The sequence below is a fragment of the Pangasianodon hypophthalmus genome, chromosome 8, assembly GCF_027358585.1.
Source record: "Pangasianodon hypophthalmus isolate fPanHyp1 chromosome 8, fPanHyp1.pri, whole genome shotgun sequence".
Lineage (NCBI taxonomy): Eukaryota > Metazoa > Chordata > Actinopteri > Siluriformes > Pangasiidae > Pangasianodon > Pangasianodon hypophthalmus.
In genome coordinates, this window is record NC_069717.1 from 19,986,154 (window position 1) to 20,005,051 (window position 18,898).

Sequence of the window (18,898 nt, forward strand, 5' to 3'; positions counted from 1 at the left end):
TTCCCCTTTACTCCTTGCCGTCCCCTTTACTAATCTGTTTAGTACTCAGAGAGACTACAGAATCTGCTCAGCTGGTTGATAACATTGAAATTTAAGCCATATTCATCCATCACATAGATAAGGAACAGACGATTGGAGGAGACTTTCTTATGTTAGGTTAAGTTTTCCTATTTCATGAATATCAAACATTGGCACATTGTTGGTCAAATGGTCAATATTAGTGATATTTGTGTGCGTTGTGCATTTTCAGGTATCAGTTCATTGTGTATTGAAATTGTACATATAGGTTTTTACAGAGACTGCAGCAATTGTGTGTATGTTTGTATGTAAGTGTGTGTGTGTCAGCTTGAATGCGATAGACAATTATGTTCATCACTGAAACACTAATGGTATCTGCAGTGGGAACTGTGAAACACATCGTTTTATAGCTGCCAAAGAAAATCAATTTCGGACGGAAGATCATGCTGAGAGAGCATGTGAATGTCAGCATGTATGATATCAATTTCAACATAGCAACACTTTCTGCCTGAATTCAGATAATACTACATTATACAGGATTTTACTATATTATTACTGCGTTTGTGTGTGTTTTCGGTTGGCAAGGACAAACTTCAGTTGTGGAGTAGTATTCATATTTGAATTAATTTTTCATATCTTCAAAAATGAAAACCCGAATTTGGAATTTAAGATTCTATGTCTGAAACATACCCACCTTTTGTCCAAATGACTCTTGTCACTTAATGCAGTAAAATATTATAATAAAATGATTTCCTTCTATTGACTTTTCTTTGCTTAGGAAAAAAATGGCACAATTTTCATCTTCTGTGGTTGGTAGCACAATGGCTAATGTTCATTCTGACATTTTTTGAATGCAATATTTTGGATGAACGATTTTGACTGATTTGCCTGATCCAGCATGTTTGATCATTCAAATTTTGCCATTATGCACAGAAGATGACTTAATGCTGCTTAAAGCAGACTGAAGATCATGGTGTTTCAATATGTATAGGTCTGTGCAAGCATGAATTCAGTATTGCTTGCCCATATTGCTCTTATACGCAATATGTTAAGGTTGCTGTTTTGTAGTACTGGATAGAACAACAGTGTAACACAGGTCATTCTTAAAAATGTGTTCAGAGCCCAACTTACTGTAAAAACCAGTGACTGTATATATGGGTCACCATCCAAACAGGGATTCAAAAGTGAAGCCAAAATGTCTCTGTGGCCCTCTAGTGGCTGGCTGCAGTTCAATTTTTAACCCCGGCCCATTCCCATGTTAATAAAGGGGATAGGACACAAGCTTACATTTTAAGATACATCTTCACAATTTTAATTTTGGGAATAGTGTCCTGTAGTTTTTCAAGTTCAGGTGACCTCAATATCTCCCCCAATATTTTTCTTATCATAAATGTGTTTTATAGGAATTATTTGATGACAAATAAAAGGGTGTGATTTACAGTTGACAGATTGACAGTTTATAGTTGCGATAGAATTGAACATGCTTGCACTTTCCTGAAGCTCTTAATGAGATTACAGCCCAGCTAACTCTATTTAACATCTTTAAAGCTTTGTAGATTTACAGTGTTTCAGCTTTGACAATCCTAGAGCAAAGCCATGTCTTGTTCTTCCGTTAACTGTTCTAACAGATACTCAGCAGAGAGTTCATTATTTTCAGTATGTTGCTCATTTTGATGTTTATCCTAGCTCCTGAGTGAAGTGATGGCATAAACCAAGGCAGCTAACATGAGCTAAATCTCATAACAATTTACAATTTTACAATTTAGCTACACTCAAAGTAGCTTGGTAAGATTAGCCAGTCACTCCTTTTTAAACGAACTCCACTGAGAGCAGAGCATAAAAGAGCGCACTTCTAAAATCTTTTCCCGATAACAGTAAAATCAGTATACGTGCAAAAATGATACAACTACAATTTAGCATTTTACATAATAATTAATAATGCTGTACTTGCCACTTTGAGTTAGCCAATGTGCTCCCTTGCGTGCATGCTTCCAACATGAACAAGTGTCATGTCCATCACTGATATGGGCGGGTGAGAGGCGGACTCACTTTCCACCTGGCCATATTTACTGCCCATGCTCTGGCTCCAATTTTTGCAAGATGGCGATTCCCTTTTCAATTGAAAAGGCTTAAAAATCCACACCATGGGAATGAATGGTGCCATGGTGTCCACTCATATATACAGTCATTGGTAAAAACATACAAACTTGACAACAACTGCAAAAAATGTGCAAGCTGATTTGCTAACAGGGTCTACTGAGGTTTTGTTTTGTTTGTCTTGAATGAATATGCAATCCGGGGCATTTCTAACTTGAAGTGCAAAATATAGTGCAGAGTTAATACAAATCAATTAATTTAGCACCCACAATTTACTAAAGCTGAAAGTCAGTTCAGGGATGGTAATTGTATACGCAGAATAATAGGTCTGGAGTCCATGTATTAAATCTTTGTCAAGATTATGCCTCAGTGTATGAGAATGATAGAAGACAAAAACGGACTGTAATATAATTGACTTAAATCTGTAACCACAGAAATGTTCTCACCTTACATGCCAACAGCATTTAAATAGAGACTGTTTCATTCACACATAGCCTAGTCTATGAGCAGTCTTATTCTCTTACTTCTCTTACATTCGTATTTTGCAGTCATACTGTAATTTGTACAGTTTTTCAACGTACACTATATGGCCAAATGTATGTAGACACCTGAGTATTGAACATCCCATTCCAAAACCATGGGCATTAACATTGAGTTGGTCCCCTTGCTGTTATAATAGCCACACACTTCTGGGAAGACTTTCTTATAAATTTTGGAACATGGCTGTGGGAATTTGTGTCCATTCAGCCACAAGAGCACAAGAGGTTGTGCACTGGTCTCATGCAAGGAAGGCCTGGCATGAAGCTGGTGTGCCAGTTCACCCCAGAGGTGTTCAGTGGGGTTGAGGTCAGGGCTCTGTGCAGGCCACTTGAGTTCTTCCACACCAACCTTGGTAAACCATGTCTTCATGGACCTCACTTTGTGCACAGGGACATTGTCATGCTGGAACAGGTTTGGGCCCCTTTGTTCCAGTGAAAAGAAATCTTAATGCTACAGCATACAAAGACATTCTATACAATTCTGTGTTTCCAACTTTGTGGCAACAGTTTGGGGAAGGCCGTCATATTGGTGTGATGGTTTGGTGTTTCATGTGATGTAACACTGTATAATCATGGCCATTTTGAGGACCGAATAGGAGACTGACTGCATCAGTGTTATTGAATCTGTACTATACTGATAATTAACAGCCATAATATACTTCACTATAGGCAATACATCTTCAACAAGCTGCAGTGCAGCATATCCTACCTGTCATGCTGCCTCATAGCTATGTTTTCTAGCTAGCTACATTATGGTACAACTACATTACGGTTTATCTCAGCAGCAAGTCTTGCTCACATTAGCAAAAGTTAGTTAGATATCGATTTACCCTCCCTGTAATGATAAAGATAATACTGCACGAGGGGATAAATTCTAATATAACACAGATTAAAGGTTGTGAGACTATATGGCCTGCCATAAAAGGAGTAAAAAAACCTCTTTAGCTGGGTAACATTGCTATGAGGCAGCATGACAGGTAGGATCTGCTACATTGCTGCTAATTGAAGATGTATTGCATGTACTGAAGTGTATTATGGCTGTTAATTATTAGTATAAATGAAAAATATAATATAGCACAGACACAATAACGTTGATGCAGTCAGTCTCCTATTCAGTCCTCAAAATGGCCGTGATTATACAGTGTTACGTCACATGAAACACAATGATTCCACAATGAGTCCTGCAAGGAACTTGATCTTATTTAAAAAAATGGGTGATGTGATTGGATTTTGTTGAATTTCACATAATCTTTTTATCTATCAGTTATGCACACGACAATAAACTTTAAACTTGAAACACAAATAAAATTAGGAGCTCTAAGACCGCCCCAGGCCCTACACTTCCTCTTTGTAACTTTTCACACAAATTCAGTTGAATAGTTGCTAATGTGCAGGTGTGAGCTCATGTTGCTGGTGCAGCACGGGTGAATACCCTGCAGATATGATAGGGTAAACACCTACCTAACTTTGTTCTCAAAAGTTAGAATTCATACCTTATTATTAGAGCTTATTATAGTGTAAACTCTTAAGAATAATGTCAAACTTTGGAAAGCGTAGATTCTGGTCCAACAGTTTCATGATAGTTATTATTTGTGGCTGAGTGTGCTTTTTCTCATAATGTAGTACATGTATGTATCATTTTAAACACCTAAAAATAAGCAATTTGTTCACATGTATAACATTCAAGTGTTTAATGAGATGTGTATGTGTTGTTTTTTTTCCTCTAACAGCAATACGTGTTAGAATGAATTCTACTAAGAACACCAAACACCAGCATGGGACACACTATAAGACACAGAAAATTGTCCAGACTAATTATTTCATTCACATCATGCAAAAATGTCAAGAGATAACAATTTGTTTTGTGGATAAATGTATAGCAGTATAGCAAATAAAAAGACCTAAGTTAAAAAAAAACACCATAAAGCAATAGAATAGTTGAATGTGTGCATGTGGAAAGTTGCTCTTTTGACCTGATTACAGTGCCCACGCTGAACATCACCAAAAGCCTACTGAATGCATTAAACACAGAATAGAAGCATGTCCCTATTTTTCTGCTCTTATCTATTCTCTCAGGGAGATGTAAATGATAAAAAGGTGCGGCAAGGTTCCTGAGTGGCTGATAGATGTCTCATGGTAAGGGCTTTTGTTGCGGATGAATCAGAGATGCAGGATGAGGGCTGTTTTCTGTTGAGTCACTCTCTGACTCGCACACTGGAGATGTGTTAGCGTTATAGACTAACAGCTGCTTGCAATGAGCTCTCAATAAAGCATTCATTTGCCTTATTTGGGACAGTGTGTTATAGTAAGTAATTTATGACCCAGAACAAACACATTTTAATATTAGATGATTGTATTGATTATGTAACAGTGTCCCAAATAGTTGTCCATGTCACTTTAGGAAGGTGACATTGTAGCACACTGATGTAATATCATTACTAGCATAGAAACCTGTATACCGCATTAGCTACTGTTGCAAACTGAGTTCGTGTGTAAGCTCATAATAACAAGATAATAACGAGTAATAACAAGATTACATAAAATGAAGTTTATAAAAGTATAAACTTCATGTAAAAATTCCTTTACAACGTTATTAATTACAACATTATCACATTATAAATTGATTTGCTAATATAATGCTAGATAAATCTAACAAAACAGATAAACTGTGACAAACACAGACAATAAACACAAACTACTTGAATAAATAAACAACACTCAATTGCAAATCTAACTACAAATCCATTTACAATACTATGCTTGACATGACCTACCAAATATTAAGAACATTAGGTAGGAAATGAAGTCAAGTTAAAGAACAGCTAAACAGTTATAAACACTAAACTCATGGTGCCAGCCTGCCTTAAATCCTGCATATATCATAAAATTAAAACATACATACTGTCTAAGCTTTCTCCTGAAGAAAGTATTTCCCTGTTCTCTTCATTTTTTCAATGATTTTTGCATCTAAATGCTGCAAGGTGTGCCAGCATTTTCACAAAAATTGTGGATGCTCTAAACCCAGTTTAACGTAATGGAGACATCTGTCTCTCACTGAAAAGGCAGCACCTTTGTCTGGGTTTCTTATACTTTCTTATATCTATGATTACTAGTGCTAGCTTGTTACTGAAAAAAGCAACTGCTGCACAGTGCTGCACAGTGACAGTATCAGCCCCAGTGCACACAAAATCTGGGGGCATTTCACTCTATGTAATCATATTACATGTTTGTCACTGACAGACTGCATGAATCTACAGTCTGGGCTAGAAATATATCAGCTCCAGTGTCACTTTTGCAAACCATTTTTCTTTTTATCATTTGTGGTACTCTTGTGTTGTTTCCACAAAAATAAAAAATAATACACCTTAACATTTGTTACCAGCATATAATCTGATGTGGATGCCAAAAATGAAACCTTACGCTGATGTCTTTTGATCATTGAAAGACATGGGGAGCTTAACCCAGCTAGCCCATTTATACAAGCCGTCCTGCTGCTGCTGTCAGTAGTGTGCCTATAGTGATGTCCTTTGTTTTTACAGTAAGTCTATATATAAAAAAACAGTTACAGACACATGTGGGCATTAAAAATACTCAGACAACCTCCCAGATAAGTGGGGGAGAAAAATGCTTACTTTTAATTGCAACCTCAAGAACTGAACTTAAGACTTCTTTGTTGACTTAAACTAAATTAAGACATAAAAAGCAGAAAATAAAAAGAGATTTCATTGAAATGGACTGGTACTTATGTGGATTTGGTTTCATTTAAAGAAGTGACTGCTGCTTCAGGAGAATGACTGCCAAAACCTGTAGTTATTTATATCATGGTAGCTTGGATACACAGTGTGGTCCTTTGAGATACACACAAACACACTGTCACACACATGGAACACACAAACAGGTAAATATGACGTATTTGTATATTCTAGAACATAAGATATCAAAGTGAATCAAATACCATTAATATTTCAGTGTACTTTTATATTAACAAGGTAACAGATCCATGGGGGAAAATATAGTCTATATATTCTCTTCTTGGAGCTGGCATGAAGAGATGGAATGAATTAACAACTGTATATCAGTGATTCATGTGTAGCAACTGGAATACTTACATTAATTTCTTTCTCTCTCACTCTTGCTGTCTCTCTCTCTCCCCCCTTTTATTTCAGGCTGGCTGGAGCTCCTACTTCACCGAAAACAGGCTATGGCTCTAGTGGTGGCGTAGGGGTGGGTGGTGGCGGCTTGGGCATGGGTAGCATGGGAGGAATGCCAGGACGAGGAGACACCTACAGACTGGCCACCCATGAGAGCCCAAGACCGTCTCCAACCCCTCAATCTCAGAATCAGGCAACATCCCAGGGCATGGGGACTGACCATGGTCCTGGACAGCATGCCTCCAGACGGAACCTCCAGGTGGACTTCAGCAGTGGCGGCAGTGTAGGGCGATCAGGTCGATCTCCATCGGTGTCTCCTGATCGGGGCAGTGCTCCCAGCTCACCCTACTCAGTGCCCCAGATAGCACCCATGCCCAGCAGTAAACTGTGCCCAATCTGCAACACCACAGAGCTGACCAATGCTGACAGAGCACCCAACTTCAACAAGTGCACCCAGTGTCGCACCACTGTGTGCAACCAGTGTGGCTTCAACCCCAACCCACACCTCACAGAGGTAAACATAATTATTCCCCAACTAACAGTAGAAGACAGTGATCTAAAACTCTCTAGAACTTGTTTACACTTGGTTGTTTTTATGTGTCTTGTATCTGGATTGTATGTTGATAATAACCACATGTATTTACACTTCTATTTATATAAGTCCATTTAGCTGATATACCTGATTATTTGATTTCTTTTTACATCAGAAGAGAGACCAATAGTTAACAGAAACATTACATATAATTATCTGTTTAGGTACAATGCTGATTAAAGGCAGTAAAACATGCTACTGGCATCAGAGGTGTGAACATGCAGTGAATATTTAATATGCAACAACATGCATATTACTGTTATGATAGCGAACTACATTACCCATCAGCCCCAGCACATCACATGTTTTCTATCACTTGCACTTGTGTCTCGTTTCAACTTCAGCATCTGATGTCAAGCTTGTGTTGTTGTCATATTCGTGTGTTGTCATAAGTTCCACAGCCCTGTTTATTGTTTGAATGTTTTCGCCTAGTATTCTTTGGTTCTTGTTTTCACTGTTTTGGTTTTCTGAAGACACTTTACATAAATAAAATCTGCACTTGCATCCGCCACCTCTACAATATCATGACAAATCTTGACCTACCATGGATTCAGCAAATATGCTTAGGTACATGTGGGCCCAGGGTGAGCAAATCCAGGCAAACCAGAGGCAATTTGACAGGATCAAGGCCCTTCTGGACCAACTCATGGCTGGGCACGATGCCATGTGCCTCCTCAGGGAATTCTTTGGGAAAGGGGCTCCTGACCTGGCTGGAGCTGCCTCCCACCCTCCCTGCCCCACTTCAGATGTCGCTGTGTCTCCTTGCTCCGCTGAGGATGTCCCCCTACCCCTCCATGCAGAGGACGCCATTACAGCTCACGTGGGCATCACTCTGTCTCCCTGTTCTACCTCAGACATCACTACGCCACCTGGGTCCACTTTGGACGTTGCTCCACCTTCTAACTCTGCTGAGGATATCGCTCTGCCTCCTTGCTCCACTGAGGATGTCGCTCCATGTCCTGGCTCAGCTGAGGATGTCGCTCTACCTCTTTGCTCCGCTGAGGACGCTGCACTGCCTCCTTGCTTCACTGAGGATATCGCTCCTCCCCTCTTCTTTGCGGTGTACGTCACTCCCCCCTCTTGCTACACGGAGGACATTACTCGCCCCTCTTGCTTCATGGAGAACGACACTCCCCCCTCCCCCTCTGGCCTCCCGGAGGACAATGTTCTCTCCTCGGGCTCCACGGAGGACATCGCTCCCTCCTCTGGCTTCGTGGAGAACGTCGCTCCCCCTCTGGGTCCACCTTGGACTTTGCTCCCCCCTCTGGCTTCGTGGTGGCCATCACTCCATTCTTGTTCTCTGCCTTGGATGTCAGGCAAACTCTTATCCATGCGGAAGAGATTGCTCCGCCTCACCGCCTTGTGGAAGATGTCATGCTTCCTTCCCGCTACACTAAGGGTATCGCTCCTGAGAAATTTGTTTGCCTAAGGGCCCCTATCATTGTAGAAATTTCTTGCATGACTGTCCAGGACCATCCACCTCTTGACGTCTTGCACTGGGGGCCCTGTCATGAGAGCGCCAAAGGGGTGCTGAACTACATTACCCATCAGCCCCAGCACGTCTCGTCTTATATCACTTGCACCTGTGTCTCGTTTCACCCTGAAGAACACCACTATATAAGTTCCTGTGTTTCAGCTCCTTATTGTCAAGCTTCTGTTGTCATATTTGTCGTGTGTTCCACAGTCTCATTTATTGATTGAATGTTTTCTCCTAGTATTCTCTGTTCTCATTCTGGTTCTTGTTTTCACTGTTTTGGTTTTCTGATGGCACTTTACTTAAATAAAATCTGCACTTGCATCCACCTCTACTTGCATCCACCTCTATGGTATCATGACAATTACCATGGTAATTTTGAGATCGAGACATAATTTCAATATTTAAAATAATGATTTTATCTTGTCTTCAAGTGACAGCCTTATGCAAATTAAATACTGAATTATATTAACTTGTACATGCAATTGTCAATCCTGAAGTGACTTTCAGGCTGCAGTAAATTACACTGTGGGTGTTATTTGCATTCATACTGTCCTGACACTGCATTAGTAGGTAAAAATGCCGTAGATTGCATATTCAGTAAGGCAAACGGGCAAAGTAGACAAGCCGTATTGTTTTGCTAATTTGCAATATGCACCCCCTGCCCTTTTTTTTCCACAGGTATCATGTTTTTACACATACACCAACAAGTCAACACCTTGAACTCTTTGTCATGTTCCTCAAACCATTCCCGAACAATTTTTGCAGTATGACAGGGCGCATTATCCTGCTGAAAGAGGCCACTGCCATTAGGGAATACCTTTGCCATGAAGGGGGTTACTTGGTCTGCAGCAATGCTTAGGTAGGTGGTACATGTCAAAGTAACATCCACATGAATGCCAGGACCCAAGGTTTCTCAGCAGAACATTACAAAGAGCATCACACTGCCTCCACTGGCTTGCCTTCTTACCATAGTGCATCCTGGTGAAATCTCTTCCCCAGGTAAGTGACGCACATGCACCAGACTGTCCACTTGATGTAAAAGAAAACATGATTCATCAGACCAGGCCACATTCTTCCGTTGCTCCGTGGTCCAGTTCTGATGCTCATGTGCCCTTTGTAGGCGCTTTTGGTGGTGGACGGGGGTCGGCATGGGCAGCCTGACCAGTCTGTGGCTACGCAGCCCCGTACACAGCAAGCTGTGATGCACTTGTGTTCTGACACCTTTCTATCATATCCAGCATTAACTTTTTCAGCAATTTGTGCTACAGAAACTCTTCTGTGGGATCAGACCAGACGGGCTAGCCTTCGCTCCCCACATGCATCAGTGAGCCTTGGGTACCCATGAGCCTGTTGCCAGGTCATCGGTTGTCCTTCCTTGGACCACAGTTTTGACAATTCACCTCTCAACTCTGACTGCCCCACCTCTCTGAAGCCATTTATTTTTATTAAGCCCTTAAAAACTTACAGTAGTGAGGTGTTTCACTTGGAACCCATTATGTTATAGTCAGGTATGTGAATGTGTGTGAATGTGCGTGCAATTGTGCCCTGGGATGGTTTGGCACCCCGTCCAGGGTGTTTCTGCCTTGTGCCCTGAGTTTCCTGGGATAGGCTCCAGGCGCCCCCACGACCCTATGTAGGATAAGCGGTATGGAAAATGGATGGATGGATGTTATAGTCCGGTACTTTGGCAGTTTAACCAGTGAGTCTTAAACATTGCTTAGAAGTTGCATATAAAGTTGTACATATTAGTATTCAGAGGTGTTTGTACTTGTAAAATTTATAAAGGTTTGTAACAGTAACAGTTGCAGATTTTAGATTTGATTATGTATTTTTAATTAATAAAATTATAATTTCATCATTGCATTTACATTCAGCTACTTTTGATGGGAAGAACTCTATAGGAAGGAACCAGTAATACTCCAGCATGTGGTTTCATGATTACAAATTCATAAGAATTAAGATGAGCCTACATTTCTCAGTCATTAATGGTTAAGGTAAGGATTAACCGTTGGGGTGATATATTAAAAATGTATTTGTCTCAAATGCAACAAAATTGCTGTTGCTTGTTACACTTTCCACAAATTGAGAAGTATGACCACGTTTTCAAGATAAGAACAGAGGACAGTTCCATGTAAAGGATGCCACCAAAGGCCATGAAGTTTTTCCAAGAAGTTCCTATCAGCAAATCTCAGTTAAATGGATGGGCTTAAAATTTAGTAAAAATGTTTTCTCCAATCAACTCTAGAACCCTACAGTCTGGAAGACAACAATATCCTTTTCAAGTTTCCGTTCCAAGTTAGAATGTGCTGGATTTAAGGCAAGAGGCAAAGCAATGTCTAATTAATTTTCTTATTAAGAAGGGGTTCTCTACCAAATTTGGTATTTTACTTTCTTGCAATATTTAAGGCCGTAGTTTTTCCATGCCCATGTGGTGTCTTGAGACAAGGTCACATTACATGAGCCCACATGCCTGAATGTACTTTTGCTGGAGATTGATGTTGGTGTTAGGCTTGTCTCAGAGGGTAAATAAAAGAGTAGTGATAGTGGTGTTTTTTTATATGAGGTACGTGTGCGTGCTTGAGTGTGTCTATATTGAGATTTGATACCCAGCTTCATTTAAAGTAAACTGACCTGTGCATATTGTGTGCATGTGTGTGTGTGTGTGTGTGTGTGTGTGTGTGTTTGGGAAGTAATGTCTTCCAATGCTGTGACAGAATTTCCATTAATTTGCCCAGTGTGCTCAGGTGTGAAGTGAAGAAATGCCAAGGGGGAAGCTAAAAAATTGGAGAGGAAGAGATTTATGGACATTTACTAGGGATGGCCATAGAATGAACAAGAAAAAAGAGATTGCCAAGGCATAAGGCTTTTATAATAAAGGCAGAAAATAGTGAAAGAGGAGTAACCCTTGCATGTGCTTGCATGTGCATTTCGCCCGGTTTCTTCTACCTCCCAAAAACAGGTGGATTGGCTACTGTAAATTTCCCCTTGGCATGAGTGAGTGTGGGAATGTGAGTGTGCCTGGTGCCCTGCGAAGTACTGGCGTCCCATCCCATAGGCTCTATACCTACACAACCCTGACCAGGATAAAGAACATATGAGTTAACTACCTTGCTTAAGTTAACTATGTGACCCTCAGTGTCCACCCATTATTATTTTTTAAAAATGTTTACTAATGTCAAAAACTTTTTTAAATTACTTTAACTGTATCTAATTATTTTATGTACAGTATATTCAGCATGTCTGTCTAAAACAATTAGAAACATTGTCTTTTTAATACTTCAGTTGCTTACAGCACAGCACTCTGTAAAAATATACTGTAGGCAATCCTTTATAGCAGAATGTTGGCTTTTTTCTTTTAAGATTTGCCAGTTTCTTAGGTATTATGTCATGTATATAAACCTTTAATTTTCTTATATATTCGCTGAGTACATCTTAGTGTAGATGAAAAATCCAAAATTTTCATGTTGGGACGTTAAGTCCAAAAGTCAATACATCGATATTTATACTGGGAAAGGTACTCATACTCCGAGTCAGATAATTCACATGCTCGATTTTCTGGGCACACCATTCAGACTGCGCAAATCACCTGCATGTACTTGGCTTTCAAACAATTAGGGGATAAAAAATGTGGAATGACTGAGCTTTTTTTTGCCAAATGTAACAAGATGTAACATAAAAGCAAGATACAGTTTACAAAAAAAAAAAAGACTAATATGATGATACATCAGTGAGAAGATGGTATGCATTCTAGTATATATCTAGTATATATCTAGTATATTCCAAAATGCATGAATAGTTCTTAATAACTGTCTTTTAATATAACAATATGGTTTCCACCCTTGTTATTTGACAACTTATACAATAGCACTTGATCCATCATATCCTATCATGTTGCATTTTATTTTTACTTTATATCATGCACCAGCAGTTAATTGTGGCACAACTCAATGAAGCCATGGGATACAAAATCAAAGTAATGGAACAGGAATGCTGATTGAGCACTCATCTACTACACTCAAGGCTCACTTTACGTTAACTCAAAACTTTATCCATAACAAATTTGGCCCTCCAGATAATCAGTATTAAGGTGCTGTCTCCTCTGCAAAAAAGTTTTTATGTGCAAAAGTTACTTTAAAGGGAAGATGCTATTAACTAATGAATAATGCCATGTTTTTATGATTAATATTGTCCTCAAATAGCATTCCATATTTTCCTTGAGTGTTTTTATAGCCCAAAGCATAAATTTCAACATGACATATTGTAGTTACATCAAACTGTCAGGCAGTTATGCTGGACTTACTGCTCCTTGCTTGAGCTGATATTGCATAGGAAAAATGTGTTTAAAGCGAAGGTTAGAATCATGCAAAACCGAGAAATGCTTCTGCTTTAGGCTGTTGATACACCTGATGTGTGTATAGTAGGTAACAGAATAAAAATCTTATCTTGGTTTCGCTTATTCTGAGTTTAATTTCTTATGAGTATGAGCTGCTCTTAATTTTTCCCTTCTGGATGTCAGTGATGAGATATTTTATACAGAAGTACATAAAATGTACATTTAGAAAATGTATAGTAAGCCCACTCCTAATTGTGCCAATGAAATATTTAGTAACAATATGTGTGAACTAAAAAGACAGCAAGAGAGAGAGAGAGAGTCATTCCTTTGATGTCTGCTTTAACTGAGGTCAGAATCTATGTAGCCTGTCAGAAAATGCAGCCTTTAGTAATTTTAAGTCCACCTTCATTCATCCATCTACAGTAACTACTTAATTCTGATCAGGGACATGGCAAATGCAAAGTCCACCCTGGGAATACTGGGCGTGAGCCACAGACACACCTTGGAATCGCAGGCCACAATACGTACACAGTCAGAACTAGAGCCAATTTAAAGACTTGACACTAGTTCTTCTGTCCTTTTGGTACAGGTTTGTGGAGAACAAAGATATACCAGGTTCAGGTTTGTTCCTAGTTTTAACATTGTCCCCGCAATTGTTGATTTTACCACCAAATGTCATTGTGACCATTGTCAGGGCAGGAGCAGCCTCTGGAAACAACAAGCCAATAAACAAATGAATCTATAAATCTCATTTCATGGTTTATGAGCTTTGCTTTGTAAGATCAATTTGCTTCAGTTGGGCCCCTGGGGTGAAGTCTGTTCTGGAATAATCACTCAGTACTGTCTCAAGACTTAAGAAATGGCTGTCTCTACCAGTCTATTCTTATTTTAAATAGTGTGGATCTTCAGAAAAAGGCTACATGAGACTTTAATGAAGTGATATTTATGGGGTCCATAGACTTTTGATTGCTGCTTTGGATTATTTTTCCATGTTATTCAAGGTTTATGGTTTAATTTAGCTAGCAGAATTGTCCTGGTGAGCTCACATGCTGGCTACTTTGTTAATTCCCAGGCATATACATGTGCCCATCTGCCACAGTGCCAAGCTGAGCATGGCCTGGTCATGTGGCTGCCAGGAACCCAGGCAGCAATGTAAGAATGCAAGAAGAGAGGAGAAATGACATACTGTTCAGGCTCACTGTAAAGATAATGAGACAGAGGAATAATGACATAAAGACACACTCATGGGTCATTCCATGTCAATTTAACCATATTCCCAAAAAGTAGCTTGCATCAATGTCTTCAAATTATTTGAGACATATTCTAAGATTGGTATCTGAAACTGAGAATTACCAAGTACTGCTGATCAGATATAGATACTTCACAAAGTATAGCTGGTTTTACATTGGAGGGGTCTAAGATTTCTTGTGCTTCACTTTTTGTTGCCTTTTATTTAAGTGATTCAACAAAGTGTGCTCTTTCTGGTAAATTTTTCAGGTCAGAGTTGAGGTACACTCACTGAGAACTTTATTAGGAACACCTATTCATCTGCTCATTCATGCAATTATCTAATCAGCAAATTGTGTGACAGCAGTGCAATATGCAGCTATGCAGATACGGGCCAGCAGCTTCGAGTAATGTTCACATCAATCATCAGAATGGGGAAAAAATGTGATCTCAGTGATTTTGACCATGGCATGATTATTGGTGCCAGATGGGCTGGTTTGAATATTTCTATAACTGCTGATCTCCTGGGATTTTCATGCACAACAGTATCTAGAGTTTACTCAGAATGGTGTAATAAAGAAAAAACGTCTAGTGAGCGGCAGTTCTGTAGATGGAAATGCCTTGTTGATGAGAGAGGTCAACAGAGAATGGCCAGACTGGTTCGAGCTTACAGAAAGACTACAGTAACTCGGATAACCACTCTGTACAATTGTGGTGAGCAGAAAAGCATCTCAGAATGAACCACACATCAAACCTTGAGGTGGATGACTACAACAGCAGAAGATCGCGTCGGGTTCCACTTCTGTCAGCCAAGAACAGAAAGCTGAGGCTGCAGTGGGCACAGGCTCACCAAAACTGGTCAGGTGAAGACTGGAAAAATATAACCTGGTCTGATGAATCTCAATTTCTGCTGAGGCACACAGAAGATAGGGTAAGAATTTGGCACCAAGACCATGAATCCATAGATCCAACCTGCCTTGTGTCAACAATCTAGGCTGGTGAAGGTGGTGTGGGGAATGTTTTCTTGGCACACTTTGGGCCTGTTTATACCAGTTAATCATTGATTGAATGCAACAGCCTATTTGAGTATTGTTGCTGACCATATGCATCCCTTCATGGCCACAATTTACCATTATTCTAATGGCTACTTCCAGTATGATAATGGCCCATGTGACAAAGCAAAAGTTGTCTCAAAATGGTTTCATGACAATGACAATAAGTTCAGTGCTCTTCTGTGGCCGTCCCAGTCACCGGATCTGAATCCAAAAGAACGGGATATTCACAGCATGAACCTGAAACATCTTGCAAAATCCATGCCACGAAGAATTGAGGCTGATTTGAGAGCAAAGGGAGGCCCAGTATTAGTATAGCATTCCTATTAAAGTGCTGGGCGAGTGTACTGCTTAGAGTTACCAGATAATGCAAAAGCTGTATCTGTCTTATTTTCTGAAATATGGGCCCTTCAAAATGCAATATTCGCATTAAGACGTCATTCTGAAGTACTTTTCAGATGTTCACTGAAAGATCAGTATTGTAGACTTGCTGGAGATTTATAGTAGTTGATACCTTTATGGGCATCAAATAATGCAAGTATATATGGAAACCAAATAATGTTTCAAACAATGCTACTCTTAGTTATAATGTTTCAAATTTAAGAAAATCACAAATGTTTCTACTTTCGACTAATATTTTGAAAAAAAATATTGAAAATTCCCTGTGCTATAAACCTCCAGCATTTACCATTAATTACCTAGACTATTGGCGGTCTGCCACAGTCTAATTTGTCCCGCCACAGTTTCATAATGAACAGATAATATTTTCCACTTCTCATAATAACATAAAATATCTCTGTTTTGCATCACTGCTTTGGCAAAGCCTCTCTCAATCCAAGTCAGTAAGACCCTCCCCCCCGGTCAGTCAGACCACACATTTGGAGAAATATTGATGGATTTCAACATGTTTACTTCATATTTCTTTACATACAATCATCATTTCTATACATTTTCCACTAAATTATGTGGTCTGGTGAGCATGAAGTGTCATATGATGCTCTCCCTCTGTATAGATACAGTGATAGATGACTATGACTCACAGACAGATGATTTGCTACAGATCCATCAATCATATTATTCATAACTCGTTCATAACTCCCACCTTAAGCATGACAAAATATCCAGTATAAACTTCCGTGTTCTGCCTACATACATAACTATAAGACAGAAATGTTTCTACAGATGAAACATGAAGCTAGTAAATGTACAATAATGACACTATATGGTTTGTATGTGTTTTTCATGTGATTTGTGGTATTTTTTTTATAAGAATATATTTTTTATAAGAATATATTTCTGCCTCATTATATGATCAAAATCCACATTAGATTGCAGTTATAAGTTATTACAAACTCAATGGTGTTTTAAAGTGAGTTTTGAACAAAAAACATAGTATTAATCTCATAAACCTTCACGTGTTGCTTGATGCTAATTATAGCTATTAATAACCGTCTGAGTTTTGAACAGTAAACTCTCAAGTGTCAGCTTTCTTTCAGAGATTGGTCTGAACCTTGGTTATGTGCGTAGTCCGAAGGACTCATGAGCGGCAACCTTTTTATTTTGCAGTTGCGCTTGTTATTCCGGTGTCAAGCGTCAACTGTGAGAGAGACTTCTCCACATTGAACAGGGTAGGGACAGAGGGCATGGCAGTATGACTAAAGTTGCTGAGATATGTGCCAAACATTTAACCCCATTGCACTTACATAAAATGCATATTCTTCTTAACTAAAAGAAGAGTACAAACAGTTTGCTCCAAATGCACCTTTTATTTTCATTCATTTGGCTAATTGTAGTTACCTTCATTTTCAAATGAAGGCTGCCTGCCTGAGGGTCTCAATCAATGGGCCAAGCCCAAAGGAATTCAACTACAAAAGGGCATTAGAACTGTTTTTCTCAAAGCCCAGGAAAATTAAATGTCCAAATTCAGGGTGCAAAGTTTGCCAATACGGATGTAGGGAGAGTTGATCAATACCATGTCCTTCTCATCCAGTATATATTTTGATTTTCTAAAAAATAAACCAGTTCAACACAGGTAACCACTTTTGCTTCATTTCTTTGATGACTCCAAAGTATGCTGTAGTCGATTTTGTGTTTTGATCATTTGTGAACCATGTTAAACTCTCTCTCGTTTACTATGCTTTGTAGGTGTGACTTTTTGCAATGTAATCACCAATCATATCTATACAGCCAGTGTGTTTATATTTGTTTATGTTTCAAAGTAATACTAGAGCACAACATTTTTTACAAGAGCACAGAGTTCTTCATAGAGCTAGCCTCTTATTTTTGCTCTCAAACTGCACCAGACTGATGCATTTAACTTAAAAATGTTCAAAATTTTCTTATGGGGGAGCATGAGGTCCACCCACCATAGTTTCAGAAAACTTGTGGGAATGTGTGGCATGCAGCCATGTGTGGCATGCAGCATGCATCCAAGTTTCATTTGGAAAGAACTACTAAGTTTAAAGATAAAGGCATACAAATAGGGCTAAAATTGAACAAATTAAAAATTTCCTAGAAGCATAAAATCAAAAGATGACAAGCAGGACCTGAATTTTTGCATGTATAAATGATTATCCTAGTACTATATGTACCCCAGATGTCTTATGCCGTAAGGACTGGCATCATTATGAAAAAAATCTTTTTGTTTGTGTAATGAACACAAATACATACAAATTCCTTTGCTCTAGGGCAAATTCTGCTGACTTCATCATCTTCATAAAACTCAGTGATGCTTTGCTTCATCACTTAAGGCCTTTCTTTTCATGGAATCTGGTTCTGCCACCCTTTTGATGCAGGAGTGACCTTGTTTTCTTAGCAATGTACACTGTGACAACAAACTGTTCAGATTTTTTTCTCCAACGTCCAGCTTTGGGATGCTAGGGTTACATTTTCAGTTGCTGGTTCTTGTCTGAGGTGTGGCACTTCTCATTCAAATCATTAATAAGATCCTCATCCTTATATTAGGTGCATTTTCTGTATACCTTGTGGCTGGCTAGGTCTTCAAGTGTTGCACCAATGGCTGAAGTAACAACTGTCTCCGTACTTGGTGTGCATCACCAAGTTTCCTTTTTGTATATGACAGTTTTCTTGGTTGGGTCAATTTGATGATTTTAAATGGTGACTCACCCTATTGATGTAAAGCTTGCTGATGCATTCTCCTTACGTTGTTCCACCTCATTTCAAACCTTATTAGCAATTTCATTCCAGGATTCATGCCTGCATTGGCTTTTTTTTTTGCCAAGAGATCAGCCAGTTCAGTTGAAACAACACAGAGTCCAGCTCTTACAGGTGATTGTGTTTGTTGAAGGAATCACAAAATTTTCTCTGGTATTCTTCAAATAGTTTGAAATAAACCATCCTATGATGAATGCAAATATAATCTTCAGCACCAAGTCCACATAAACCTGTTCTT

At 39.1% G+C, this 18,898-nt stretch overlaps 1 protein-coding gene across 4 annotated transcripts in view; it reads left to right on the forward strand.

The window, feature by feature from the left end:
• Positions 1-18,898, forward strand: part of bsna (bassoon presynaptic cytomatrix protein a) — a 117,803-nt gene that overhangs the window by 11,407 nt on the left and 87,498 nt on the right. For all 4 annotated transcript variants that reach the window (XM_026925086.3, XM_053236464.1, XM_053236465.1 and 1 more), the window contains exon 2: positions 6,821-7,319. In XM_026925086.3, coding sequence (XP_026780887.3) covers positions 6,821-7,319 — 499 coding nt within the window. The remainder of the gene's footprint in view (positions 1-6,820; positions 7,320-18,898) is intronic.